Source organism: Anser anser, assembly GCF_964211835.1.
Source record: "Anser anser genome assembly, chromosome: Z".
Lineage (NCBI taxonomy): Eukaryota > Metazoa > Chordata > Aves > Anseriformes > Anatidae > Anser > Anser anser.
In genome coordinates, this window is record NC_139723.1 from 2,416,968 (window position 1) to 2,444,441 (window position 27,474).

Below are 27,474 nucleotides of genomic sequence, written 5' to 3' on the forward strand. Positions count from 1 at the left end.
AAAACACCCTGATGAAATGCAACTAGACACGGGTCCTCTGGCTGCACCTCAGTGAGCATGCCGGAGCTGCTCACGGAGTTCTGCAGCATTTCGGGGCAGACCCTGACGAATTTGTGAGGAGGACGCCTCAAGACACACCGCACAAATATTTTGGTGTACGTCATTTTATTGACCTCAATGTTTTGTTGCCTTATTGACTCCGAGTGTTTTGGTGTGTTTTTTTATTTCCAGTTGACCCCGATCGTTTTGTTGTTTCTACTTTATTGACCCGAACGCCCCGCCGCGCGCCTTGCCGCGTCACCGCCCGCTGCCAGCGCCAGGCCCGCCCCCGCGCCGCCGCCTCCCCGCCCTGCCGCCCCGCTTCCGGCTTCCCCGCCGCGCCCCCCTCCCGGGCGCTGACGTCACGGCGGCGGACCCCGGAAGCGGAGCGGAGCGGAGGGGAGGGGGGGGAGGTGCCGGCCCCGCCCCGCCGTGTCCGGGCGGCAGGTACGTGCGGCGGGACGGCACCGCGCGGGGGCGGGGGCGGGGGGAGCTGGGTGGCTCGGCTCGGCTCGGCTCGGCTCGGCTCGGCCCGGCCTGGCCCGGCCCGGCTCCGCCGCCGGTGCCGCCCCACGGTCCGGGAGGCCGCGCCGCCGAGAGGGGGCCGTGCGGGCGGCGGAGGGGTGCGGGTGTCCGTCCGTCCATCACGTCTGTCCGTCTGTCTGTCTGTCTGTGTGTCCGTCCGTCCGGCCCCTCACACACAGCCCGCCGGCCCCGCCATAACGGCCGGGCTGCCCCGGTCCCGGTGCGGGAGGAGTGGCACGGCCCCCGCGGAGGGGTCGGGGCTTCTCTTCGGTCCTTCCATTTCCTCATTTCTATTTTTATTTTGTTACTTTATTCGTTTTGCTCGCTCCTTTTGTTTTTATTATCTGCTGCGTTTTATTTGCTCATTTTATGTATTTGCTCATTTATTTGCTCATTTTATTTATCTTATTATTTGCTCATTTTATTTATCTTATTATTTGCTCATTTTATTATTTGCTTATTTTAATATTCATTGCACTTGCTCTTATTTTATTTACTCATCATTTTATTCACTTTATTTACTTATTCTTTTTATTTTAATTATCTGCGCATTTCATTCATTTTATTTGCTAATTCCATCTTAATTATTTTTTATTCTCTTTATTTTCTTTCACTGTTTAATTTACTTTATTTCCCCCAGCACACGCCATCGCCACAGCTCCTCACGTTCCCTTCACCTTACTTATTTTATTACTTTACCCACTTAGTCGCACCCCCCCCCCAGACGTGGTGCTCGCCGCGCATTGCCTGGCAGTCATGGTGTGAACACGGTGCCCCCTGAGCCGGGCAGAGTTTGGCTCTCCTCAGGTCGGAGCTCCTCTTTGGATGGCAGTTCCTCATGGTACAGCAGCTGAGAAAGCTTCACGAAATCAGGGGCGTTTCTGAGTTGCCCAGGCCTAAGCGCAGGGAGGTAACTTGTAAATGACGGCTGGGTTTTAGCTTGGCAGGTAGGCAACTCAGAATTTGTTCTTCTGAACGACCAGTTGTTGCTCATCCGCCCTTCCTTTCAACAAACGCAGTGCCCTTTGGAGAACCGTTGGCTGCTTTCCTTTCCTCTGGTCCCGACAAACTGCTGCCTGCCTTCAGGACGGTTCTCCTTTATCTCTGCTGTGGCTGGGGCCCAGCTGCGCAGTCTCACGTTAGCCCGCTTAGTAAATCTTCAAAAAAAAATGTAAAATTGCGGTATTTCTGCTTGGTGTTTTTCACCGTGGCAGCAAGTTGCAGTGAGCAGGTAGGAGGCCTTGGGCATGGCTCCTGGCAAAAGAAGTGTTGGGAAAGCGACACCAGCTGCAAGGATGGCTGCCTGTCCTTGGTCGCACCTGGAAAGTGATTTGGTGGCACAGCGCAAGGTACAATGGTGACATTATCTGTCCTCAGAGAAGCACAAATAGCAAAAAGGCGTGTTTAGTAAGCACTGGCATTGTCTTGGTGTCGTTAAAGGAGTTTGGCTGGAAGATGGTGGCATCGTGTTGTGCCACCTGTGGTAAAGCTGCCTGGTGGTGTGGCACTTTGGTTAGAGAATGGCAGCTGGATGTTAAAATCAGGTATTTCGTAATCATGCAAGGAAAGGTAGAACCATTGTTATGTAGGGAGAACTAAAAGTGTAGCGGCTGAAGGCACATAGAAGATGAGAGGGTATCACCAAGTGATACCAACACAAAGTACAACAAGCACGTCGGTACGTGGCGCACTGCATTTGGAAGTCAGCAGTTGTGAGTGTTTTACATTAAGTCATTCCACCTTCTTTCCCCCCAGACTAATTGCTTCCTGCTGATGGGACGGGTGGCCTCAGCAGGGTGGCTGCAGATGGGGCAGCGTGTCCCCGTGTGCCACCCGCGGCTGTATCTTATCCTGTGCCCTCCACAGCCTTCCCCCGTGGAAAGGTGGTGGGCCAACACCGGTGTAACATTTACAGCATTTCCATTGACCTGAGGCTTTTTGCCCAAAAGAGTTTAGCTGATGCTGGTGGGTGAGGTGAAGACATCCATCAGGCCTGGGGTGCTGAGCAGCTGGGGGCGGACAGGGGCATCGTCATTTTAGAGGCATGGTGCACGCTCACGCTCAGGCTGCCTTACCAAAACACCTGTCGTTACTGGAGCTTTGTCGATGGTGTCTGGATTTTGTCTGTTCTCTTTGTGTTCCTTTGCAATGGTGGTAGCCAGTTATGACTGTATGTTAATCTGTTAGTTGACTTTTTAGTGAGTTGTCACTTATAGTTAGCTCATGTTTGGGAGAGCTTCTTGTAGTTACTCAGTGGGGAATTATCTGTTGTTTTGTTTTGTTTTTTTTCTTTCAAGTTCACAACCTTACTTTTTTCCCCCTGGAGACTCAGCTCTGACTTTGGAGGTTTTGTCCATTCCAGGCTCTATAGAAAAAGTTCTGAATGCGACTCTGTTGCTGGTACTTTGAATTTGACCCACTGTTCCTTTGGGGAACAATGCGCTATGGTGACTGAGGAGTTTTTCACATTTACAATAGATTCCTGGAATTCTTTGAAGTAAAGCATACATACAAAGAATGAATGCATATCTTCTTTTTAATTTTTTTCCACTTGCTTACTGAAACAAATTGGTTAGCAGCGAGCATGAAAACATCTGCTTATGAAATTTAATGCTGCCCTATGAGGTTTTTTTTGTGTGTGTGTGCCTTTTCTCTTTGCAAGTGTGATTGTGCATCTGTCTTCTTGGTCTGTAGGTCAGTTTCACAGATTTGCACTGAGTGGAACTCTTGAAGTACAAGTTAATGGCTATTTTGTATGGATGTTGTTCAGTATTTTAAGCGTTGCGGTTAGGGTGTGCACCACATATATGTGCTCATTTTATTTTTGAGTGGAAGACTCTGGAGTGAGGACTCTGATAAGTTAATATCTAGCTAATCACGGTGTCCCATCCACTCTTCCTGTAATGGGACTGAATTGTGTCGGACGGTGAAAAGACAGAGCATTCAATTTTGTGCGATCCTTGACCTTTCTGCTCAGCTCCCCATCAGATAATTATTAGTGCCAGTTTTCGTCGTGGTTCTTGTTTTATGGCTGACTGCTCCTAGGAATTAGGCTGGGACCTCCAAGTCATTTCACTCCCTCCATGCTCACACCAGAGAGTGCCCGGGGTGTGGTTTTGCAGCCCGTTCAGGGCAGGTCATGTCCCCTCTGCTGCGGAAAGGGGCAGCACTCCTTTCTGCCTGGTCCCTCGTGGTGGTCTGAGGGATCGTGAGCCAGGTCAAGAAATGGATCCAGCTAATGCACAGCTGCAGAAGTACAATGCTCCCTTCCCAGTCGCATCAGCCAGCTTGCAAGCACTGGTGAATGCCTTCAGGAGATGAAGGATGTGGGAATGGAGACACTGGGATGAGGAGGAAGGACAGACTGCCTCCCCTGCGGGTAAAGACTTATCTCAGGTGGGATTCAGATGATCGTGAACCTGCAGCGCGCGCTACTTTGTACTGGAGCCGACAGCGGATGAAACTGTGGTTACCATTTTCCCGACCAGTCCGCTCCCGCAAGTTAATTGCTAACAGTACTTCTGGTGAGAACGGCGTCCCACTCGAGGGCTGGTGCCGTCGTTACCTATACCTAGCTGCTCTTATTCCCGTTGTGCCCTGGGGAGGGTTTCAGCCATACCAACCTCCTGCTGATGGAACCTCGCTAGGACTCCAGTTGGTACTCTCTTGAGCTGGTATCCTGAAGAGAAAAGGTGAACCACGTAGAGTTAGTCCAGCTGATTTTAGGTGTTTCTCCATTACAGCTACTTTGGTTTCTAAGCCTTGTGGCTTCCCAGTGCCTGGCAGAAACTGGAGGGGAGCAGTCTGTGTCCAGCCTGCTGTGTAGACATCGGAGTGCTGGAAGTACTGATCTTTAATACTTACACGAAATAGGTGTTGTTTTGAAAGCTGCGGTATTAGCTGAATCAATATGTTTAGTACAGGAGTAAATTTACAAAACTTTACTGTAAGCAAATAGGTTTGTTTTCTCAGGCTGGTAAAGGGAAAAAAAAAATCTTTATCACATGCTTAGAGGGAGACACGCTGCTTCAAATCGAAGTTGCCTGTGCACACTGTCTGTTGGACTGCAGTGAGCAATTCTGGTGCTGACTGGAAGCAGGTCAGTACCTGAAGCACCAGTGATACTGAGTGTTAAAGTGTTTGTGTTTCTTGATGCTCGTGTGTTTAAGGTTAGACTTGCCACATTACACTGTTCAGGTTTTTGCATTTTTTTTTTTTTGTCATTATCAGTTGTTCATAAGGAGGTTTGCCTGTTTACTGCCAATTTCAGGTCAATGTTTGAGGTAAAAAGTTTTTAGAGAGGGACAGACTGAAAAAAGTTTTGGACTGCTTTGAAAAAGTTCTTGATTACTGTAACTATCCCTAGGCATCTCCGAGATGTAGATAAGAAATATGAAATTTAATAGGAAGATAGCTTTGGAAATTGTGAGCTATTTCCCAAGGCAGCTAGTCTGTATTTGTCTGAATTATAAGCTTCATAAAGTTGCCGTTTTCCATTTGCTATTAAATCTTTTAAGATATTTGTTTTGAATTCTCCAGACATTTCAGCTGCTGTGTACATACATATGTAGTCTGCTGGCCTACTCGGCTGTCTTCACCATGTCAGCTTTACGCAGCACGCACGGTGAGGGCTGCTGGTGGGACGTAGGAAAACACGGGTTCTACTGTTCTTCGTCGTCCCTTAGCTGGAGTGCATTGTGTGTTGGGGGAAGGCATAGTGGACCTCGTTGTTTTGCCTCTGCTACATGCTGGGAGTTAGCAGCTGTGTTGTACTTAGCAGCTGTTGTGTAACCTCTGTGCTCGAAGGAAAACTGTCCCCCCCCCCTTTTTTTTTTTAGTAATAACTACTTGTCTGAGAAGATGGACAAGGTGATTCTGATCGATCACGTCAGTACGCCAAGCTAACTGTTATGTCAAAGACTGAGTCCAAGAGATAATGCAGTGGTTGTAGTTTCTTTTAAAGTCCTGCAAGGCTGGCTTCATAAAGCCTTGAAAACCACCTTTGAGTGAATGTCATATTTATGCATTATCATATATTCTGTGCAAATCTAAGTCTCTTTGTTTAACTGAAGAACATGCTAACCCATTTCTTTGCTTTCTTCTTTCTTGTCCTAAGTACAAGTATAGGCAAACAACCTTGAAAGCATCTAGCTTTTTTTTTCTTTTTTTTTTTTTTTTCCAACTAATGAGCATGTAATTCATCTGGCAGAATGTGTGTGTTACAAATCCATCCCAAGAAACACGATATTGAGTAAGAGGAGCAGATTACAGTAGAAACTGGCACCACGGTCAAAACCAAAATTTGAGATACTTTTAAAAGGAGATGCATGTACGAGGAAGACTTGGTAGCGAAAGTGGCACTGATGAACCCTGCTGTATCACGGCTTTAAGGAAATACGGTGAAATGAGGATAAGTAGTGTGCTCATGTGCATGCTTGTCTCTCTTGAAGAACACTAGTCTGCAGAGTGAGAGAGCATCTCTCCACTGAAGCATGCTATCAAATCTCAAGAAATAAAATGTGAGTTACTGGGAATTGTGTATGTATATAGTGGTAACTTCCAACCTGTAACACTGCATTAATGTAGCTGTCCACATCCAAGCCAATGAGAAGATTTCAGAGTAAGCAGAATCATCAAAATCAGCAAGTATTGCAAACTCATTTGATACATAGTAGTCAATGAGTCAGAAGTTAATGTAGGCTTCTTGATACTTTACTTCAAATATTTGTGTTTTGGAACAACAGAATGTGAAATGTACAAGGAGTTGTTGCTTGTCAAAGTGATGGAGCCCCTCTTTTGCTTTGCCTGCCGGTGGTCCTTTCCTGTCTGTGTTGGCAAATCAGGCTGGAAAAAGTTCTCAGGCAGCAGCTGTGTGCTCCTGCCTTGTTCTGTCCTGTTGCCTCAGTTGTACCAGGTAATGAACCAAATCTGGGAATCAGTAAGGTAAAATATAATGCTAAAAAGATACACGGCAATGCACAGGCTCACCATGCATTGCTATCAGCGGTTCTGTCAGCACAGCTGAGGGGGTAGCACGGGTAGGGGCTGGGACCTCTTAAGTCGTTTTGCAAAGCTGTGTTTGGGAATATGTCCTTTGATTCCAAGACCTAGAGGCAGGAACCGTCTTTGTTCTGTATTTGTTCTCTGTGACACAGTGGAGTACTTGTTATCTGTCTGGATGAAGACCAATACTGCTTTCCCTTGGGTTGGATTTAACATTTCTCAGCATAAGAAATTGTCCTCAATTTCTAGAAATTTCAAGCATGTTCTGATAATGGCAGCACGAAAGCTCCAGGTTAGCTCCTTTGGCCTTATGTCCACTGTGATAATGAAACTTTATTTCCAGCAAGATGCAGTAGATGCCTAACTGCCATGCTAAGTGACATTTTGTATCTGTAGCAAACCCAGGCTAGCGTCCTCACTTGTACTTTATTTCTTAAGACGTGATTTTCAGTTGTCAGTGACTCAGAAGCAGACAATGACGTTTTTGGCATGCAGTGCCATATGATCTCCATTTTTGCTCTTACTAAATAGGTTACATGTCTTGGTTTCTAGCATTACATTCATGTGAATCATCCCACCAGCTTTGCAAATATCAGATAGGTTGAATGTAAGTTCCTGAAGGAGCGCTTTAAGTTCTCGTTCGCTATTTTCCCAACATCATTCTGTGGGCAAATTATTATTATTTTTTTTGACTTTTCAGACTTTGTTCTGGTAGTCAGAAAAATGACAATAAATCCCTAAGGAGCAACTAATTTGAGAAGACCGCACCAAAATAACAAGAAGTTTGAGCTATTGCCTGTATGGGGTAGTTGGTCTGGGGAAGGGAGCTGAGCCTGGGAGGGATGGAATTATGTTGAGATGGGAAATCCATTTCCTTAATGACACCAACCCATACCTGCATTTTCCTGGTGTGAGAGAGAAAATGCTGGTGCTTTTCTATCAGAGAGAAACTGGAGTTTTCAAAGACAGCAGTGTGTTCATGTGAGAAGCTAAGATTTTGCCAGCTCAGTGATGCCCATAAGAAACATTCAAAGGAATGTTTTGTTTAACAAATTCTTGACAATTGTGATCTTCAGAGAGTACTATTAACGAGCATATAAGAAAGGTTTATGTATGTGGCAGCATTAAAGTATCTGGCTTTCCAGAAGAGGAGCATGGTGCGGTTAACATAGTATTTTTGTCGAGTCTGTTCTAAACTTCACTTTTCGTAGCAGTGTGGAATAGCAGATAAATATATTTTAATGTTTTACTTTCTGGGATGTGCTGGTAGACATAGCAAAAGCAAATTTACCATGAGTGTGGTCAAACGTGGTAACGGGGCCCGGAGAGGTAGTGGAATTGCCATCCTTGAAAATGTTCAGAACTTGACTGGTCGGTGCAAAGGAGATGATGATCCCTGCTTTCAGGAGGAGCTTGGACACCTCCAAGGTCCCTTCCAGTGCACGTGATTGTATGGAACGGCGCCTCTGTGTTTTGGAAGTCAAACACGGTACGTGGCAAGGTCTGCTGTGATGTCAGGTAGGGAAGGTGTCAACTTCAGTATGTACAAATCTCCAACGATTCGAGCGGGACAAAACGTTTTGGAGGAGCTGGGTGTGTGGAGCGTCCTTAGGGGCTTTAATCACTCCCATGCCCATTCTGTAATGACAGCATGAAGGGAGCCAGTGATGAGCGGGCAGGAGGCGGTCTGGAAGGAGTTGTGGAGTTGGCCATCCGTTGCATCCCGTTCCAGTGCTCTTGCACTGGAAGGGCAAGCAAGGACAGTTCAGGAAGGAAGGGAGTGGAGCGCTGCTAGGAGCGTGCAGGGTGAAATGAGGCCAAGTGGGACTTGGAGATTGTGCGAGAAATGGGAGGTAGTGATTGAGAGGCACTTAAATACGGGGGAGGAAGAACTTAGGTTAGGAGAAACATTCAGGTCATGCTTGCAGCTCAAGAGAGGAAGGTCAAACAAAAAAATGAATAGCTGCTTTCTAAATGAACACCTTCATTCCAGGCATAGACAAAGGGAGAAGTGCAGTGGAAAAAAACAAATGTGATTATGCCTTCACTTTGCTAATGACTTGGGTGGTGATGGCATAGAGAGTAACTTTGTTAATTTTACAGAGAGTACCAGGCTGGGAGAGGATTCAAGTTCTGTGAAAAGTAACTTTAGAATTTCAAATGGCTTAGAAAAAATAGAGAAACAAAGTGAAAGAAATAATGCGGTTTGAAAGGACAAATGCAAAGGACTGTGCTTAGGCTTGATAGTTCCCTATATAAACATAAAATAGCAGTAATTACAGAAAAAAATAATCCCAGATTTTTAGATGAATCATAGTCTGAACATGAGTCAGTAACGTTGTGCTGTTGCAAGGAGGGTAGTCATTTTTCTGGGATATATAGTCAGAAGGGATGTTTAAACGTGTTACCTGGTAATTTCATTGTGCACATTGCTTGGACTTGTTCAGTTTGGGCCATCCCTTTTAAGAAACACTTTGGGCCACAGGAGGTTCTTCCAGGGGAAAGCAACAATAATTTTTCAGACTAGAGGAGACTGAGGAAGACACAACAGCTATCTCCAGGTATGGGAGGGATTGCTAGAAAGAGGAAGGGCATAAACTTCCAAACTGCCTGTAGGCCTAGAAGTAAAGGTCTGTGACAAAAGACGTGGAAGTTTGGAAGAATCCTCACCTGAAAAGGGTAGTTTGGCATCAGAATAGATTTCTGTTTAAAGCCGAAATACTGCCGCTGTGTCAAACACAGTAGTTTATTTGCAATCACTAACGCTGGGGATGTGGTTTCTCTGTAGGTGCTGGGAAGTGCGTGCTGCCACCCATCTTGTAAGGCGAGGGGATCTTAAACTTCTCTGGCAGAGGTCGCCTTGCCTCCTAGTCGTCAGCTTTCAGGCGCAGCAGGGGGAGCAGAGCAAAAGGCAGGAGGTCTGGCAGGTTCTGTGTTTGTCTGTCGAGGCTCAGGATGAGGTTCGGGCATGAGCTTAACCAGCAACGTGAACGTAACTTCAGGAAAGCTCTGGGGTATTCGTCACGCGTATTTTTAAAAGGAATTTAGTTAAGGCCATGCTGGATGTCTGGTTAGGTGTAGATGATGCTGACTTCGAGAAGTAGGAGAGAATGAGATGTTGTCTTTCCTATTTTGACTTTCTCCACGTTGTTTTTTGTATAATACTGGAGTTTAGTGCATGGGAGCTTAACTGAGTGTGGGTAAACAACCTTAATTTTAATATTTCCCGATACCTGTGGAATTGACAGTGTCTTTTAGTAGTGGAGGCATACATATTTATAATATGCTATCAGATATGGAAAGACAATATGGACATTTTTTAAGGCTCTGTGCATCTACAAGGTGATTTTAACCAGCTGGAAGGTGTTTTAATGCACTTAGGAGAATGATTGCCAACAGAATGAGTAATATACAGCATTGTCAGCTTTCACAGATTTGTCATGGCTGTGGCCCTGGTGGTTTTGACAGTTCCTTGATGATAAATTTTGTCTGTTTCACAGAAATTGAAGAATTAGAATCAGAAATAAATGCTTAGGAACACAAAAGTGAAACCCCTGAGACCACAAGCTCTAATTCTTGCTCATGCACAGGCTGCTTGTAATGATTTTCTCATCCCTTGTTAAAGGCTGTTCATTGCTATTGTGGGAGGTAACTAACGTATGTATAAGGGTGTATACGTAAACACATACTCATACTTTTTGCACAAACTTTTGCACTTTTTCACTTATTGTGCACTTTTATTTTTTTCTCACCTGAAGGTGACAGACTGGCTGGTAGTGGCAGGGACTTCTGGGGCTTGCCTCGCGCATCCCCCGTGCCCTTAGTAGTGCCACCGTGTTCAGTGGTTTTGATCATCTCCAAGTAACCTCTCCGGGCAGCCTGTTCTAGTGTTAGACCACCCTTAGACTAAGGGTTTTTGTTATGTTTGGGTGGAATTTCCTAGACTCCAGTTTGTGCCCACTGCCTGTTGCCCTCTGACGGGACGCCACTGGGAGCAGTCTGCCTCAGTGGTCTTCAATTCTCCCGGTCAGGCATTGAACAGGCACCGATGAGACAGACCGCTTCCTCCTCACCCCATGCCCCAACTCGTCTCTTCTCCAGGCTGAACAGTCCCAGCTCGCTCTGCCTCTTCCCCGGTGTCAGATGCTCCACGCTCCTCCTCACCTCTGTCACCCTTCGCCAGACCCCCTGCAGGACGTCCGTGCCTGTCTCGTGCTGGGAAGCCCAGAGCTGGATGCAGCGCTCCAGGTGCATCTCACCAGAGCGGAGCAGAGGAGAAGGACCACCTCCCCTGTCTGCTGGCAGTGTCTTCCCTGAAGCAGCCCAGGATGTTGCTGCCAGGATCTCGTTCAGTTACTTGTTTCTTCAGGTCTCATCTCAAACTTGAGCAACATCAGATGCAAAGGCTGGAATTTCTTTCTTGCATCCTTCTAAATTGTGGAATTTCCCCTTCCCAACTTAAAAAAGCCTGAAGCAATGCTAGCTATATTTTTGAAGCTTCAGAGACAGCTACCCAAAAGCTCTGTCCGTTGGAGTGAAGACATTTGCTTCAAAAGACCCATGCAAGATTGAGAAATATTTTTAAGTTGGGCCATTTTTGGTGTACGCTTATTTAAGCAGTTGCTTTCCACTTAGTTTGAAGTTTATAAGGAATTCCTGTGGTAGTTAAATATCTGGTTAGTTAAGATGTATTTTAGCAGGAATATAAAAATAATATTTGTCTCCTTGTTGTGGTGTAACCCGGCAGGCAGCTCAGCACCGTGCAGCTGTTGGCTCGCCCCCCGCCTCCCACTGGGATGGGGGAGAGAATTGTGAGGGGAAAAATAAGTAAAAGATCGTGGGTTGAGATGAAGACAGTTTAATAGGACAGAAAAGGAGGGGAAATAATAATGATAATAATAATAATAGAATGTACAAAGCAAGCGATTCACAGTGCAACTCCTCACCATCATCTGACTGATGTCCAGCCAGACCCCGAGCAGCAACAGCCCCCTGGCCAGCCCCCACATATAATTGTCCCACACGATGCCCCATGGTATCTCTCTGGCAGCTGGGGACAGCTGTCCTGGCTCTGTCCCCCCGCAGACCCTCACTGGCAGGGTGGTGTGAGAAGCTGGGAAGTCCTTGGCTTAGTGCAAGCACTGCCCTGCAACAGCTATAGATCGGTGTGTTACATTATCAGCATTGTTCTTATTCTAAACACAAAATACTGCACTGTACCAGCTGTCACAAGGAAGATTAACTCGATCTTAGTTAAAACCACGATGCTGCTGTATTGAGATTGGTTTTACAGCACTGGAGTTCTAATTTCAAATCAATTTGGAAGAGGAGTTTGTGCTCTGTAAGTTTTTTACGTGCTTCTAAAGTTCTGATCTGTCCTCTGTCCCTTCCTCACTTTTTTTTTGATATTTATCAGATATTTTGTGTTACCTTCCAGGTTTGTTCCAAGTAAACTTAATTTAGATAAAGAAAATGTATCTTTTGTCTAGCATTGCTGATCTCATACTAACTCATTTTTATTGTGAAATTACTTTTCATCTGATTTCCCCTCGGTTTTCTTTTTTCTTTTTGGATTCTTTTTCATATTTGGAGTAAAATTTTGTTACAAAGCATGTAAAGTTTGAAAATTTAGTTTTCTCTAAGATTTTGTTTCTCTTTCTTTTTCCCCCCTTCTCCAACACAAGGAATTTAGAACAAAAGATTTTTGCCTCTAGATTATTTCGTATGTCCACGTGGCTGCAACTGGATTGTTTCTTCTGCTTTCGCTTAAGGATAGGTTAAAAATAAATAAAAGATTGGAGGTGTGATGGTTACATTATTATTTCATTCTTGCAACCTATTTGTTGTTCTGTAAGTATTCCTTACAAATTTATATTGCCCTGTGCTTACACCACTAACCTGACCTCAATGGTCTGTATAGTTTTTACTTCATTTTTAAATGAAATCTTGTTTACATAAAAATACTCTTAAAGGTAATACTATTCTAATATCCAGCAGATTTTCTTGAAATTCGTGAGTTGTGAGAAAGTGTTTGTATTGTCTCTAATGTGTTTTTTCAGAAGTCTCTTGTTATCTTGTTACACTGGATGAGGCTGGTGCTGTTTTGTGTTTTTCCATGTCACACCATATAATGTATTTCTGTCTCTTGCATTAATTTCCATGTAGTCTTGGGAAGCAATGCGGTCAGCTGCTGTAGAGGTGAACATAAAAATAAGTATACTAACACACACAGGCTTTAGTACACGATTTAATTTTTTATGATTTTTTTTATGTTTAGGTATTCTCATTCTGATTTTAAGGTGACATAAAGGTAGAATAGTGCAATGGATTGATCACCCTTGTCCTGTAATTACTGTACTTTATCAATAAGCTCTATTGTAGCTGTTACATTTTTCAGCTACCACAGTATTCAAATCAGTAAGTTGTATTTAACAGCAGTATTCCTTCTGAAAATGCATCTAATCACAGTCAGTTAAGCACTGAAGAGTCCTCTACTTCCTGTGACACTTCGTTTTCTTGGTTAGTTATTGTAATTTGTGAGAGTGATTATTTATTAAGTTGACCCGAAGAATGATGAAGGAGGTGTTAAAGGAAGTCCTTTGTCCATTGTTATTCATTTTAAATAATACTTGGCATGATAAAGAAATCCCAGAAGATGATAAAAGTGCTGATGGTATGTCAGTACTTGAGAGAAGAGGGTGGGTTAATACAGATAATAATAGACCATGCTGTCACAATGTAGGTAAAATAATGGAATACTAATGGAAAATTGTATTAATAAATAATTAAATGACAGAATGAACTCTTTGTTGATTCAGATTATGAGTTTGCTTGATTGCAGTTACTGTTCCAGTATTATAGATTTAATGTTATGTAAACTGACTACTTTAAAATAAATCTACTTCAAGACTGCATAGTGTAAATAAAATAGCTACTTCATGAGGTACTTTATCCCTTCTTGAAAAAGTAACAGTCTTCAGGAATTGTGGTCTTCAGTAAATACTGCGTAGGAATATTTAGGAATTCACTAAATATTCTTGGGAAATAACATTAAATCATCACTAGTAAAATGTTTCCAACCCAAGATTGGTTAAATGTTAAATAGAAAAGAATTTATTTAGCATTATCCCAGTTATTTGGTAAGTTAGGTCTGCAGCCTGAAGGAAAAAAAAAAAGGCAAGTCAGATTGTGAAACAAAGAAATCAGGAGAAACAAGAAGCCACCACTCTAGCAGTGTTTGTCCTATGGAGTTTGGCTTGCATAAAGTTGTCAACTGGGATTTAAGAAATATATGGAAACACTGGAACTGGAAAAAGATTACTTTGAGTTAGAATAAAAATTTCATAGAAGACTCCTAAACTTGCATCTAGTCGAGTAAGGGGAAAATTAGAGAGGGAAACCTTAACAGACTAGTGACTTAACATAGTGACTAGTGACTGAAGCCAGAGTAATTGGGACTGGAAACAAGACCTGAAAGATGTGACTAACCTTTGAAACTACCACTGGAAGCTGTGGAATCTTCAGCACTTAATAAATTAAAATTGAGACTGAATGCCTTTCTGAAGGCATGCTGTAGTTAAACACAAGTGGTTGGTCTCAGGGTTTGATAGCTGTAGGAAGGCAAGGCCCGTGGTTACCAGGATGCAATCCTGGCCTGAAGCTCTGGGCCTTCCAAGCAAGAACTGTGAATTTCTAGTGATGATTTTCATCAAAATGAGTCGTATCCCCGGTTGCTCTTCCTGCTCATCTGCTGCTTCTGTCTGCACACCTTTGAGTGTGGTAGTACTTGGTTGAGTTCTGCTATATTGTTCTGCAGCCACAAATGCTAAGGTAGGCCTCCTAAGGAGGGCTTCGACTGGTTGGAGATGTAGTGTTTTCCACAAAATACATAAATAATTTTACAAGGTTGGTTTGGAGAAGTTGGTGAAGTTTCTTTAGCTCCTGTGTGGGATGGTTACTGTTAGGTCAAGAATTGCCTAACAGTTAAGAGATGAACCCATGAAGGTGTGCACTGACAGAGGTATGAACCGCTAACAGCTGTGCAGGCTGGCCGGGATGTAGCTCTGCTAAAAAGGAGCTGGAGGTCCTGTTGGACAGCAGTCTGAAGAGGCAAACTCTTTCATAAGGATGCTTGGCGAGATGGGAAATTTCATCTGGATATAAGGAAAAGAAAATGTGCTAAAAACACTGAACATTGAAATACGTTCCCAGGAGGAGTGGTGGAGTCTCTCTGACTGGAAATACTGAAGGCCGGTCATGGCCGCACCCTGGGTTACCTAATGGGTAGGCCGAGCTTGCAGCAAAATGCTGGACCAGATGACCTCCGGAGATCTTTTCCAGCCTAGACTGCTCTACGATGCCGTGGCAGCAGTCTTTACTTTGGGCAGATAAAGCAGGGTTGGGGATAAGGCAGTAGCAGAGCTCTCTAGAGTTGTCTGATTCTAATTACAGAATTGAGCAATTAGTGGAACCTTTTTGTGAATGTTTCTGAAATTCATACAAAAGAAATGTTTACTTGCCTTTATATATATATATATATATATATCTTGGTCCTTTTTATTTTTTTGGACTAAAAAGGAAAAGAAAATTTATTGATGTAAAAACAAGAATCAGAGTGATACAGTCAGAATTTTGAGTTGAAGTTGGTGGTCTTAAATTACGAGCTAAAAGAGTAATGAATTTATGTTACTCACATTGTTTTTATACACTATAATGTGGTGCTGCTTTGCAGAACCAAACTTGTGGACTGCATGTGTTTTACAAGGCTATTTGAGTTGCTTGTCAGATAGTTGAAATGAGGCAGTACTGCTCGGTTTGGTTGGCCAGATAACATGTGCTGCCTCTAAGGTAGAGGGACAGACCAAAGAAATTTGAGATGCTGTAATCATAAAGCTGAGAGAAATGATAAAATTGAAGAGAAAGGTGTCTCATAATGGGGGATGCTGTGGGCAGAGCTGTAGGGCAGATCCATTGAGGCAGACGCTACTGCAAAGAAGGTATGTACACTATGGGAATTTGGGGTGTTGACATTTGATTTTGATGGTAAACTGATGACTTCAGTAGCCCCCCATGCTCATTTCAGTTGTGTGTGATTTGATACTGAATAGCTTCCACCTCTATTAGGTATTTCTGTGTCATCAGAGCACCTGTGTTATATGCAGAGTAGTCAGACTGGGTGGTGATATTCATTCTTTTCATGTACATGTTCTGGTAGGAGTTGGAGGAAAGAAGTATTTCACAGAAAGGAAGGTGCACCTCTCACCTTTCCTTAGCCTCTTTTTGTGCACCTCCTCAGCATGGAGTCTTCAGTAGGATTAAAAATACTTTGCTGTGTGCTAGGATCTGGGCTACAGTCAGTTCTGTATTCATTGCATTTTCAGCCTCTCAGTCTGTCATCTTTTCAGGAGTCTTCAATTAATGGCAGGCAGCACTTCTGAAAGTCAAGATATTACTTAAGAGCAAAGGGAGAGAGGAAAAAAAAAGTGATTTTAAAGTACTAGACACATATGCGTATGTCTAGGCAGCTTTTCATGGTAGCCAAAACAGAAATCGTTTTCCGTTAATTTTCCAGTCTCTCTCTCTTCATCTGTGGCTGTCCTGCAAATTACTTTGGTGTCTCTATTAAGAGAGTCTTTGAGTTTTACTGTGTTTGGAGGCCTTTTCCTCTCCCAGCTGACCCATGGGATTGCTTGAGAGAAGCTGACATTAGAAAAAAGATTAAAAATTCTGACTTTGTCCTGTAACTACTTAGTATGTACAGAGATGAGGCTATTGAAAGTCAGTGTTCTCCACCACATCTTTCAAGCCAGAATCCTGTTAAAACCAACAGTCTAGTGCAATCATCTTAAAAATTCATCCAAACGTGTTTTTTTTAATAAACTATCACAGGGCAATTATGAAGTAATATTGTGCCAATATTACTTATCCTTGCAATGTACACTGTGAGAAAATAAGATTCTGTAATTAAAGACCATTTCACACACAAATGTTTGCCAGATTAGTGTTTCTTCAATGTTTCTTTTTGTCCTAGTCACTTGATAAGTACCCCAGTGCAACAGTGGAGCGACACAATATGAATCTTTTACCGAATATAATATTATTACATACAATGTAGGCTTTTTTTTTCAGGTTTTAATTGAAAGATATTAGTTTTTCATAAACTTTGTTTCCTTGAATTTTCCCTGTCATCTGCTGTGTATGGAGGATTCTTAGTGGCATTTTTGAGGAAGATGATGGTGAAAGGTGCAGTGAAATTAATGCCCTACTCATCTTGGGTGCTGAGCTTGGAACACCTACAGAACTTTCTTCAGAGTTCTTAAAATGGGAGTCCAGCAGTCCAGAGTTCTGAGGACTGAAGCAAATTGCTCAGGTTGAATGCCCTGAAAGTGGGAAAAGTGCAAACCAGGTTACCTGAGAACATTTTGTTTTATAGGAATCGAGTAAATCTCGTAAGAACACCTGCAAATTCATCCTCTGAGCAGGGTTCTCTTCTGCAACGTTCTGCTGCCTTCATGGCACGATTGTTTTTTCTGTCCCCAGAGTTACTTGCCTGACTCACTGGGTAGTACCCATCTGCCTCACCACAGGAGGTAGGGTTCTCCATGCACTTAAAGTATTGATATTACACGTTCTTGAGAGAATATTGCATTAAGCATTCAAAGATGCTGCTGCTGCAGAAGAGTTCCTGGATGGTCATTTTGAATCTTCTCATTTGGTTGGTAAGGCCATTGGGTAAACCTCTCAGAGACTGTGCTGAGGTTGTACTGCCTGCTTTTGTATTCTTATAGCACGTTTATTATTTGATCATGTCTACAGGCATTTATTTATGAAGGTCATTTCCAGCATTTCAAGTCTGTTAAGCTACAACAATTAAAATTTCAGTATGTGGAATCGTGTTGACTCTGCCCTGTGTAAACAACCGAGTCGCTGATGAGGTGGGGGCACTAATGAAAACAGCTCAGAGTCCTCTGCTCTTTGAGCTTAAGGGGTAAATAACATCAGAAGGTAGCTGCTGTGCAAATAAATCAACTGTTCTTGCTGTCTGTGGTCTTGTACTTTATCAGCAAGTTCCACTACCATTTGGTATAGTGCAAAGATGTACTGAGATTCAGGGATTTTGGGACCCTTGCCAATTTCTGTGTACTCCAGGGGTAAAAGATCCTGCTCTCCCAGCATTTGTTGCACACCTCCCATGCGTTTTCCCTCTGTCTTTTTGCAGCTGTATGGAGCATGCTCTAGGCAAATAGGTAAATTTTCTGGAAATTCTGATAAGTCTTAATAAGTCTGTAATAAATGTATGCAAAAAGCAGTTTTTACTTAAGCAGATCTGGGCAAGCTCTAAGGGGAACAGGAAGAGGCACATGCTGCATGATAAGCTGATCCTCTGGCAAAGTTTCTGATCTCTGCAACGTGGAGATGTTAGAGCTGCTCATTAACAGCAGAACTGCATGGAAGATCCTACCTGTGAACCTTCTTTGTGTACTAGATATAGACATTTTAGCTGAACTTACCCAAAACAGATTGAAAATAATTGTCTTTCAGAGCTGAAGGTTGGCAAACCTAAGTGTAAGTAAATAAGGTCTTTAATAATGAAAGTGAAGTATAGCCTTACCTGAAGCAGTTGCTACTGTTGTTATCTGTAGTGTCCTAAAAATAAGAATAGATAAAATGTAGTTAGGCAAAACCAAAACAAAACAAAAAAATCAACCAGCCAAATAAACAAGAACAACAAAAAAAAGTTATGTTTCTTGTGCTTTATCTGAGCCAATGCAGAAAATGGTCTGATAGCCAAAACTGTCTCCCAGCCATGTATCTGAAGAAAGCCTAGCTCTGAGTCATCAAACACATTGCACGAGCCTCATGCACGCTTGTCCCTAGCGTGCTTGGTACGTCAGTTTACAAAGAACTAGACTGTAATTCAACTGTATTTTAATAAAGCGTTGTAACCACAGTATTCTGATGACTCATGTTTGGATTATGTCCAGATAAAAGTGATGGAGTTGTTTGCTTGAAAATACCCACGTGTTTTCTTCTATGTTGCACTTGTGGTGGGTTAGCATTACATCTTTTTATGGCCTTTGTTTGGAATTTTTGTACCAGATAACGTTGACTTAATTTCAGTTCTTGCTAATGTATAGCAAAATCATATACTAATGTTTTTTTGCCACGTTTCTAGTTGGATTTGCATAACGAGGAATAATTAAAGCCTGTAAAAATCTGTGTATGTGTGCACTTGTTTCGGAGTCAGAATACACAATAGGGTGTCTGATTTAAAGACTAACACGATCAAGCACTATCCAGGTCCAGATCAGCTCTGCGGTCCAAACTTCCAGTACCACTTTACAAATAAGATCATAAAATATGTATGCACACTATCTTAAGTGTGCAGATGTGTGTTTTCTTTGTTTTTAAATTTTTGACCATTTGTTTGTGAATCCATCAGTCCAACTGTATTCAAAAGGGTCTGGTGAAAATGCAGCCTTGTGAAGCCGCAGTATTTCTGATGACAAATTATTGGGCACTGAGGTTGAAGCAACACAGAATACACATAGTATGTCTAGTGACAGAATATTTAAAGTTTGCATGGGAAACCAAGATACATACAAATTAATGTAAGTTCCCTTGGAAATAAACTTATTTAAGTATTCCTCGGGTGAAATAGTAAATTGTTTTTTAGGATGTGTGCTTGGCATAGCTACTGGAACAAACAACCAAAGAAGAGATGTTTTATGAAGAATCTTTAAGTAATTGCGTAGAAGAACATTCAAAATGATCTGTATTTATTATGGGGCAACTGATGAAGGACATTTGTGAATTATGTGAAGTGCTGAATGTATGGAGTTCAAGATGACTGGGGCTTAAAACTGATTCCTATCCTAGAGTAAACTGCAATTCCTGCTTTTGCCTGTAAGCAAGTATTCGGGGAGATTTATGTGTACTTACATTCCCAGTGTTCGTTTCTGGACCATCAGACTCCAGTTCATTCAATATCTGTTTGTAAAAGAAAGGAACTCCAACCCTCTCATCTAATTTCTTCTATTTCTCATTTAGCAAATATCAGTGAGGGTTTTAGCAGAGTGCTGTGTTCACACAAACAATACTTAAAATACTGTGTGCTTGTTTCATCCTCATTCTAATATCAAGTCCTCCCTCCAGTGGCTGCTGTAACAGTTTTTTACATTGTCAAAAAGAACTGGAAATTCTGTCTCAGAGCTAAATTCAGATTCAATTATTTATTTATATTTGATGCGTCTAGCTTTGTGAGTGAACCTCTAAGTTATCAATTCTTTCCTCAGTGGCTAGGTCTATGTCAGTTAAAGGAACCCAGGTACACATTCTAGGGGCAAAAATGCCAGAAATTCTTGGTCACTGCATTGATTTATCTGATTAGGAAAAGGGGATTAATTTATCAAGGTAAATCTGTTCAGATAAATTTTGTATTTCTCACCTTAGATAATTAGAAATCTTCGAGCACCTACATGTCATTTGTAGCTGCATTAACTTAACTATACTCAATCATGAATTTTCAATTTTTTTTGTAGGGAAGATTACCTAATTTGTCTGACAAGAATAATTTTCATCTGGCCTATCGGAAATCACTATGATTGTCACTCTCTATCACTTTTAATAATTTTAACTTGAGTGGGTTTGTTTGTTTCCTAAGGTGATTAGGTAGAATGTACATGTTTTTATGCTGGAAACATACAAACTGATGATGGGCAAGATTTTCTAGTTGGTGATCTTCTGTCAGTGAACTATATGGAAGCATCCAAGAAAAATCTTTCATAAAATGCATGTGTGAATCAACATTTGAGTGGTTTTAATATATACATTGAGTATGCTTTATGCCAGTAAAAAGATTTTTTTTCTTATTTATATTGATTAATTCTGTTATTGGGGCTAATGTGATTAAAGCGTTAGCGAAAAAGAAGTCCATCTTAATTGAATCATGCTGAGTTGCATCATTATTTTAAAAAGTGTATGGTCTAAGTAAAGGTTGCATGGTGGAGTTGTGTTTTGTGGAGAGACTTTTGACAGTGTGCTGTCATTTTGCAGCACCTTAGTCTGAACCACCTTCTGTAAAGGAAGGTGTCAAAGTCAACCCTAGCCCAAACTCGTAGAATGTAGAAGACAGTTAACTGTCTTGAACAAATAATAATAACACAAATAATAATAATGATAAAAATAAATAAAAATAAAAAATATATATCTCCTTAGTTAATAACTATCAGCCCCTTACATTTTATTTTTTTCTTAATCTATAGGAAAATGTTTCATGTAATAGGTTTTCCTTGAAGAAAATAGACAATAATCCCCTCATCTTTGTCATACTGTTTTTTTTTTTGTTGTTTGTTTGTTTGTTTTTCTTGCTGTACTTACAGTGAACTACCATTACTTAAAACAAACAATTTTGAGGTTCTTTCTTACAGTTGCTACTCTTAGGGAACCAGTAGTACAGCAGATAAATCCTGCTGCTCTTTGTTTGAAAGTTGCAAGTTGCTACCGAGATGCAGTTCATGCAGACTCATCCATGATAAAGTGTAAAACAAATTGATGATGACTGACAGATGAAACAAAGAACTAAAAAGATAAAGTGAAAAAGAACTCAATGCATAGAAGTCTTTTAATTGAAAAGGAAGAAGCAGTGATTGTGGTATGGTAGTTTGCTCCCTTGGTGTCAGATTAAAGATGAAAGGGACTGCAGACTTGAATGTCTGGGTTGCCTTCTGTGCAATAGGAAAAAATTTACACACATATTTTGCATATAAATTCTCACCTTGAACATATTGAGGTTCGTTCTATACCTGGACAATTACGCTATAAATTTCAATGCAGATAATGTATTGTAGAGATCACAGTGGTTTAAAAATACATACTCCATGTAGTTTTACTAAAACTGAGGACTGTGTAGTACAGTGTGAACAATTCGATTTACTTCATTGAAAAAGAAAAATCCGTAGAGATTGTGAATGTTCTGTTGCTTATTTGTGGTTTTGCTTGTATTTTCTACTGTGGACTTTAAAAAGTGTGTGGCTTCTCCAAAATGCTTAACGTTTACTGATCCTATGTCAGAGTCGCAAAAAAGGAGTATTGATTAGATAAATGTTCCTTCAGGATTAAGAAGTTAATATTCATTCTTGTGAATCTCTGACCAAGTATGATAGAGGAATTTTTGTCGCACTATGTTGTGAAACTTCCTAATCCAAGATAGCACGATAAGACTTTGTCCAGTATAAGTTTTGAAGAAGAGAAGGTCAATTTTAGTTCTACATTATAGAGTACGATTTTATAATATTCAGGGAAGTTTTGCTTTCAAAACAAATTCTGTTGTTTTATGTGCAGTTCTCTTTATGTATATGTGGTAGCAAATCAGATCTCTTGAAGCAGAAGTCAGTAAATTTGTTAATTGCTAACTTGTTGATTTTCAGATTGTCCTTTGATGACAAATGCACATTGACTTTACTATTTTAATTCTGCTGACAGTTTGGGTAAGGATGGCTCAGCTCCAGCAAGGAGGCCCAGATGAAAAAGAGAAGACTACTGCATTAAAGGGTATGAATTCTTCTGCCTTCTTTTTACATATATAGACTCTTCAGAAACAGTTATTAATATTAAGGAAAGGAAAACACTTTTATCTAAGTATGGGTTAGATTCTGGGAGCTGCAATACTGGATAAGACTATAAGTCTGTCTATGTAGTGCTTTTTGTCTAGTGGTGTCCATTATCGATAGTTTCATAAGATGATTCAAAAAATAATGATCTGTGGTAAAGAGTAACAGAGTAAGAAATCCATTAATTTTATAATTTTCATAATTATCCTTTGAAGAAGTTGACTGGTGCTTTTGTGTTCTTATTTTCTGAGGGGTATACTTTAATTTTTATGCTATTTATGTTTCAGAATTTTGTATCCATATTATAGCTTTAAAAAATCTCTTTAGCTGTAGAATGTTAGCAGTGAAAACATTTTCAAGACATTCATTTCCATATTGATTTCATAGAGTTTTCTTTGAATTGTATGTTTAGAAAAATAATTGTGCCTAAGTGACTTAGTGGAGTAAATATCTTTAGGGAAAAAAAATGCATAAATGACAATTTTTAGAGAATGTTTTTCAGATTTAGAAGTACACGGAGTTGATTAGAGTTGCAAGTAAGCTAACCAAACACTGGATTTAAAGTGCTTGCATCAGACACTTACTCTCTAAATTGTCTTTCAGAAGAGAAAAAAGAATAGAAAGAACCTTGCAACTCCAATGTAAAAATTGTGTTTCTACAAATTTATTATTAGAAATGTATCTTTTATCATACAGAGATGGTAGATTCTGCTCCTCCCGTTAAAATTGTGTATTTTGGAAAGGTTTGGTGAAAACCTATGTGGTGGTGTGTTTGTTTTTTTTTTTAAATCTTGTACTAATTCTGTCAAATTAATTTATGTTGAGGAAATCATACTTCATGTTGGGAAAAGTAAACCTTCCATTGTATAGTTGGCATTAATTTGATTGTTATCAAGGGCTAGTACCCAAGAAGTATTCCACATAATTAAAACTTTGTGGGAGACTGTGATTTTCTTCATGTGATCTGGTGAACTCCTGTTAAGCTCACAAAAGACCCCTGCAAATCACTCAAATTTGGTCTCTCTTGAATCAAATTTGAGCTCTCTTGAATCAATCTGTAATGTCAAAGATCTTTTGCAAGAATGGTGGATCAGGTCTGAAAAGAACTTCAAATTTTTCTGAGAACACTTTAGCTAGTTTTTACGTGAAAAATTGCACAGCAAGAAAGTGGCTGGTGAGGTGGTTGGAGCTCGTGCTGATTGCAGTCTTACTGAGTGACTCTGAAGATATAAATCATGAGACTCTTTAAATTCTGAAGATAAAGCTTCATGTACTCCATATAGTATTGCCCTTGCTGCTCACGAGATGGGTATTTTTATTATATAGTAACTGACACTTCTGTGTAAACACATTTCCAAATAGGCCACAGTAAGAAGATGTTAAAATTTTGGTGCAGTTAAATTCTAGAGGAGTTGTGACAGCAGTCTCTTCACTGAGGAGAGATAAAGTGTTAACGACTGTTTTTACTACCTTTATATTATGAAAATACAGAGGGAGAAATGGCATACTTTATGTGTCCTGCTGCCAAAAACTTCTTTGACAAAGTTCTTTTCTTCTCTGTCATTCTGTTATTTGGTTGAGAACCAAAGCAACTTGCCCAGAATTTTCAAAGGACAATACACAAGACCAAGCATGAATTGTTTATGTATATGGCTTGTCATGGATCATTAAGCAGAGTTGACAAAAAAGAGAGCTATGGTCAAAAGAACCACATTTAGAAATCTCCTAGTAACATCCAGTTGTCAATTAGCTATTTAGATAATCACAGAGGTGCTCAGGTACCACAACATCAGTTGGAGAGATATGGAGTTTCAGTGTCCGTGCAAGACTGCCTTAGGTCATTTAGGGAAGGGCAAGCTGGAGATAGCCACGGGCAGATCACCTGAAGACAGTTGCCTGTTTGTTATTTCATAATACAACAGTGTTGAAGCTGATTTTCAGTGCATTTTAAACACTGTAGAAATTTCAGAGGATAAATGTACTAATACAAGGCTTAGATGACATTGTCATTGTCCACAAGACTAATCAAAAAAATATAGAATATCCTGAGCTGGAAGGGACCCACAAGGATCATCAAGTCCACTGATGATCCAAAGCCTATTTAAATAATTATTTTAAATAATTAAAGGATGAAAGTGTAGTTAATGTCAAACTAAGCAAGTGTAAAAAAAAAAAAAAAGACTTTTCAAACTGTTGCATTTCCTTTGAGATACAAATTTGGATGGTAAAGGTAATAAACTAATGTACTAAGAATTCTTAAGGGATTTCATTGGTAATACATGATTTGAAATTACACTTTATTTATAAAACAATTGTACAATGTCAATGTAGAACTTCTAAACTAAGTATTTATGTGGTCTTTAAATTCATTCGTGAGGAAGTAGGAAATATATCTCAGTGGTATCCTGCTCAATCATTTTGTGATATGTTGTTAATCATCATATTTTGATAACCAGAAAGTATGTTAAAAGGATAGCATTAGGTTATGCGGGTGATGAGCAATGAGAAGAGAGATGATTGTACAGTATTATTTTTGTATTCAGTAATTGTTTAGTAATTAGAAGTAAGCAAAATAAGTTCCTATGTGCTTGCCTCTGGTTAAATGTAATTCCTTAAATTTAGGATTGAAATATGCAGACTGCACTTATTTTAGTGTGCTTTCATTAATGAATACCGGCTGTACCAGGATATACCATCTTAGAAAACAGGTAGTCTGAACGTATGTGCATATCATGGCTTGCTATGAAATGGATAGTAGTTTTCTCTGCCTTGAGAATTATTAAAGGATGGTGGTTAAGGGAAGAGTTCAGATAGCTCAAGTCTGTTTGGGCATCAAAGGGAGGGTTAAGGAGTGTTGTGATCACAGCTGGTAAATGGCTGTGAGACAACATGCATTTGATAATATGAGCTCCTCAGGCAGGCAAACAAGAGTGTATCAATGACTTGATATTGAAGCTAGATAAATTCATGTTAAAAACATGATGCGTGCGAGAAACCAGAGACAAATTTCTGACATTAGTGGTAATGAATCATTGAAACAAATCACTATGTCTTTGACAGCGTCTGTTTCTGGACATTTTTTGATCAAGGTTAGAGATAAATAGGCAAATAAATAAATATGCTGAAGATAAGGCACAGCTATTGAATCTAGAGCAAGATTTGCAGTAATGAAGTCCTATGTTTAGTATTATGTAGGTTGTCCTTCTGCCTTTAAGATCTAAAAATCTGAACAAACACATTTTGTCAGTGATTATGGTGAAATAAAGAAGACATAGCATGCATTATGTAATTTTTTTTCCCTTTTTAGATTTATTGTCTAGAATAGACCTGGATGAACTGATGAAAAAAGATGAACCACCACTTGAATTTCCTGATACTCTGGAAGGATTTGAGTACATATTTAATGAAAGTAAGTTGTATGTGCTTTGTAAATGATATACATAGAACTATGTTGAAGGGTTATCAGAAGTTTAATTATACCTTCTAAATCCATATTAGAATTTCATACTTTTCTTTTAAGAATAAATATTTAAGCCCTAGTGTAACAGCCTTGTAAATCTAGCTAAGTAATAATTTTTTGATTTCGTAAAACTGTCAAAAAAATCCCTTGTTTAATACAACACTAGGTTTGGGGTTGTACTGTGTGCATTTCATGGCTTCCAGTTTTCTGTTGTGGAAGTGCTGATAGAAAAATTCTGAAAGTAATTTCTGTAGCATTGGCATTAAAAAGTAAAATTAGAGAGTGGTCACTCATTCAAGAAACATTTTATTTACTGATGGATTTTTATTGATACAAAAGGCATAGTAATTTATTTAGATAATAATTTTTGCCAGCTCTTTCATTAATACCAGTTGGAAGACACCTCTGTAGTATTTATTTTGATGAAAGGATGAGCAGTGTGATAGACTGGCTCTTCAGGTGTAGGTCAAGGTTCTGCATTACAGCTAAATGTGTAATGACTACAAGTCAGGCCAGCTAGCTGAATCTGTATGTTTAATGAATAGCAGTATTTATAATTTCCAGTGCATACATTCAAAAATCCAGCTGAGAAATAAGCCTCTGAGCTAAAGTAATACCAGACTCCAGGAAAGGGCTCTTTCAAGATTGTTTGAAACCTGTAGGACAAATGGGGACGTTTACAATTCTACTTCTTTGCAGTGCCTGTTCTGTGAACAGAGGAACTTTAGTTTCTAAATCTGCCTTTCTTACATCTTCCACTTTTAAAGAAAGAAAAAAAAAAGAGCTTTCCTTTAAATGATAGTCATTTATGCAACACTTAGCTTTTTAATACCCTGATGGCTTTCACAGGAAGGTACTTAGAGACTAAAAGTGTCATGAAAGTGATGCTCTTTCTTTGATGGGAGGGGTTCAGCTCTGTCACTTTTCAGCTCCTTATTTTTAGATCTGCACAGTGTCTACTGTCTTCCTTACTGACTTCAGAGTTAATGGTTCATATGTGGTTGGTAAAAAGAGCAGAAATTTTGGGGAATGATGTGTTAGAATGATGTTACTGAATATTCCATCACTAACTTCACAGGCTGAGTGATTTCCAGAGAATGTAGCAAACCTATTACATACATTGCTGGTCAGTATGCTGCCAGAGGTCTTTATTTTGCTTTGTACATTTAATTCACATGTTTGCTCCTATACTCTTAAGTCATAATCGCACTTCTTTTTATGATCGAAAAATAAGGAGGATTTTTATAAGATTCAAAGAATTATGAGAAGACATAAGAGCACCAGAAAGAGAAAAAAAAAAAACAGGTATTTGATCCAACTTATTAAGGAGACTACACCTTAATGACCTTAATGTATGCTGAACAGTGTACTTGAAAAGTAAGCAGATGAAAATGAGCAGCTGAGTGAAGACTTAATGAAAATATAAAAAGGATATTTGTACTTGAGAAAAGGGTGTGAAGTCAGGGAGCATGGAAAATGCATTGGACATCAGGTAAGATTGGTCTGGAAAAAAAATACCAAATAAGCGGATTTATACACAGAAGGAGTAGAGATATCAGCTGTTAAATGTCTCATTTAAAATATCAAGAATCAAAATTTAGAGGTTCTGAAAAAGTGTGAACTGATTTAGCAACTTTTTACAATTCAAAAGGAAACATTTTGTTTTTAAATCTTACTTTCATCATGAAGGCCTTTCAGCTTTCTAGCTGAAAATGATTTGTCTGATTTACTGCAATTTTATGATTCTCTGAGATAATAACTAGTGTTTTTTCTAATAAGCTGAAATATTACTGGTCAGATAACTTTTTTTTCTGCAGTTTGCTTCCTGTTTAGTTG

General features: G+C 40.2%; 1 protein-coding gene across 15 annotated transcripts in view; it reads left to right on the plus strand.

Moving 5' to 3' along the window:
• Window positions 1-335: 335 nt before the first annotated feature.
• The window catches only part of ARB2A (ARB2 cotranscriptional regulator A), a 259,673-nt gene continuing 232,534 nt past the window's right edge, over window positions 336-27,474 (plus strand). For 4 of the 15 annotated variants that reach the window (XR_014576622.1, XR_014576623.1, XM_083817162.1 and 1 more), the window contains exons 1-3: window positions 341-486; window positions 21,996-22,119; window positions 25,486-25,587. Coding sequence is in view for 13 of the 15 variants with exons in the window: in XM_083817162.1 (XP_083673288.1) it covers window positions 22,014-22,119; window positions 25,486-25,587 (208 nt within the window). In the remaining 2 variants the exon portion in view is untranslated. Of the gene's footprint in view, window positions 487-712; window positions 1,406-10,668; window positions 11,909-21,995; window positions 22,120-25,485; window positions 25,588-27,474 lie in introns of those variants that run through there. The other 11 variants (XM_083817150.1, XM_083817153.1, XM_083817160.1 and 8 more) reach the window with 10 other exon arrangements.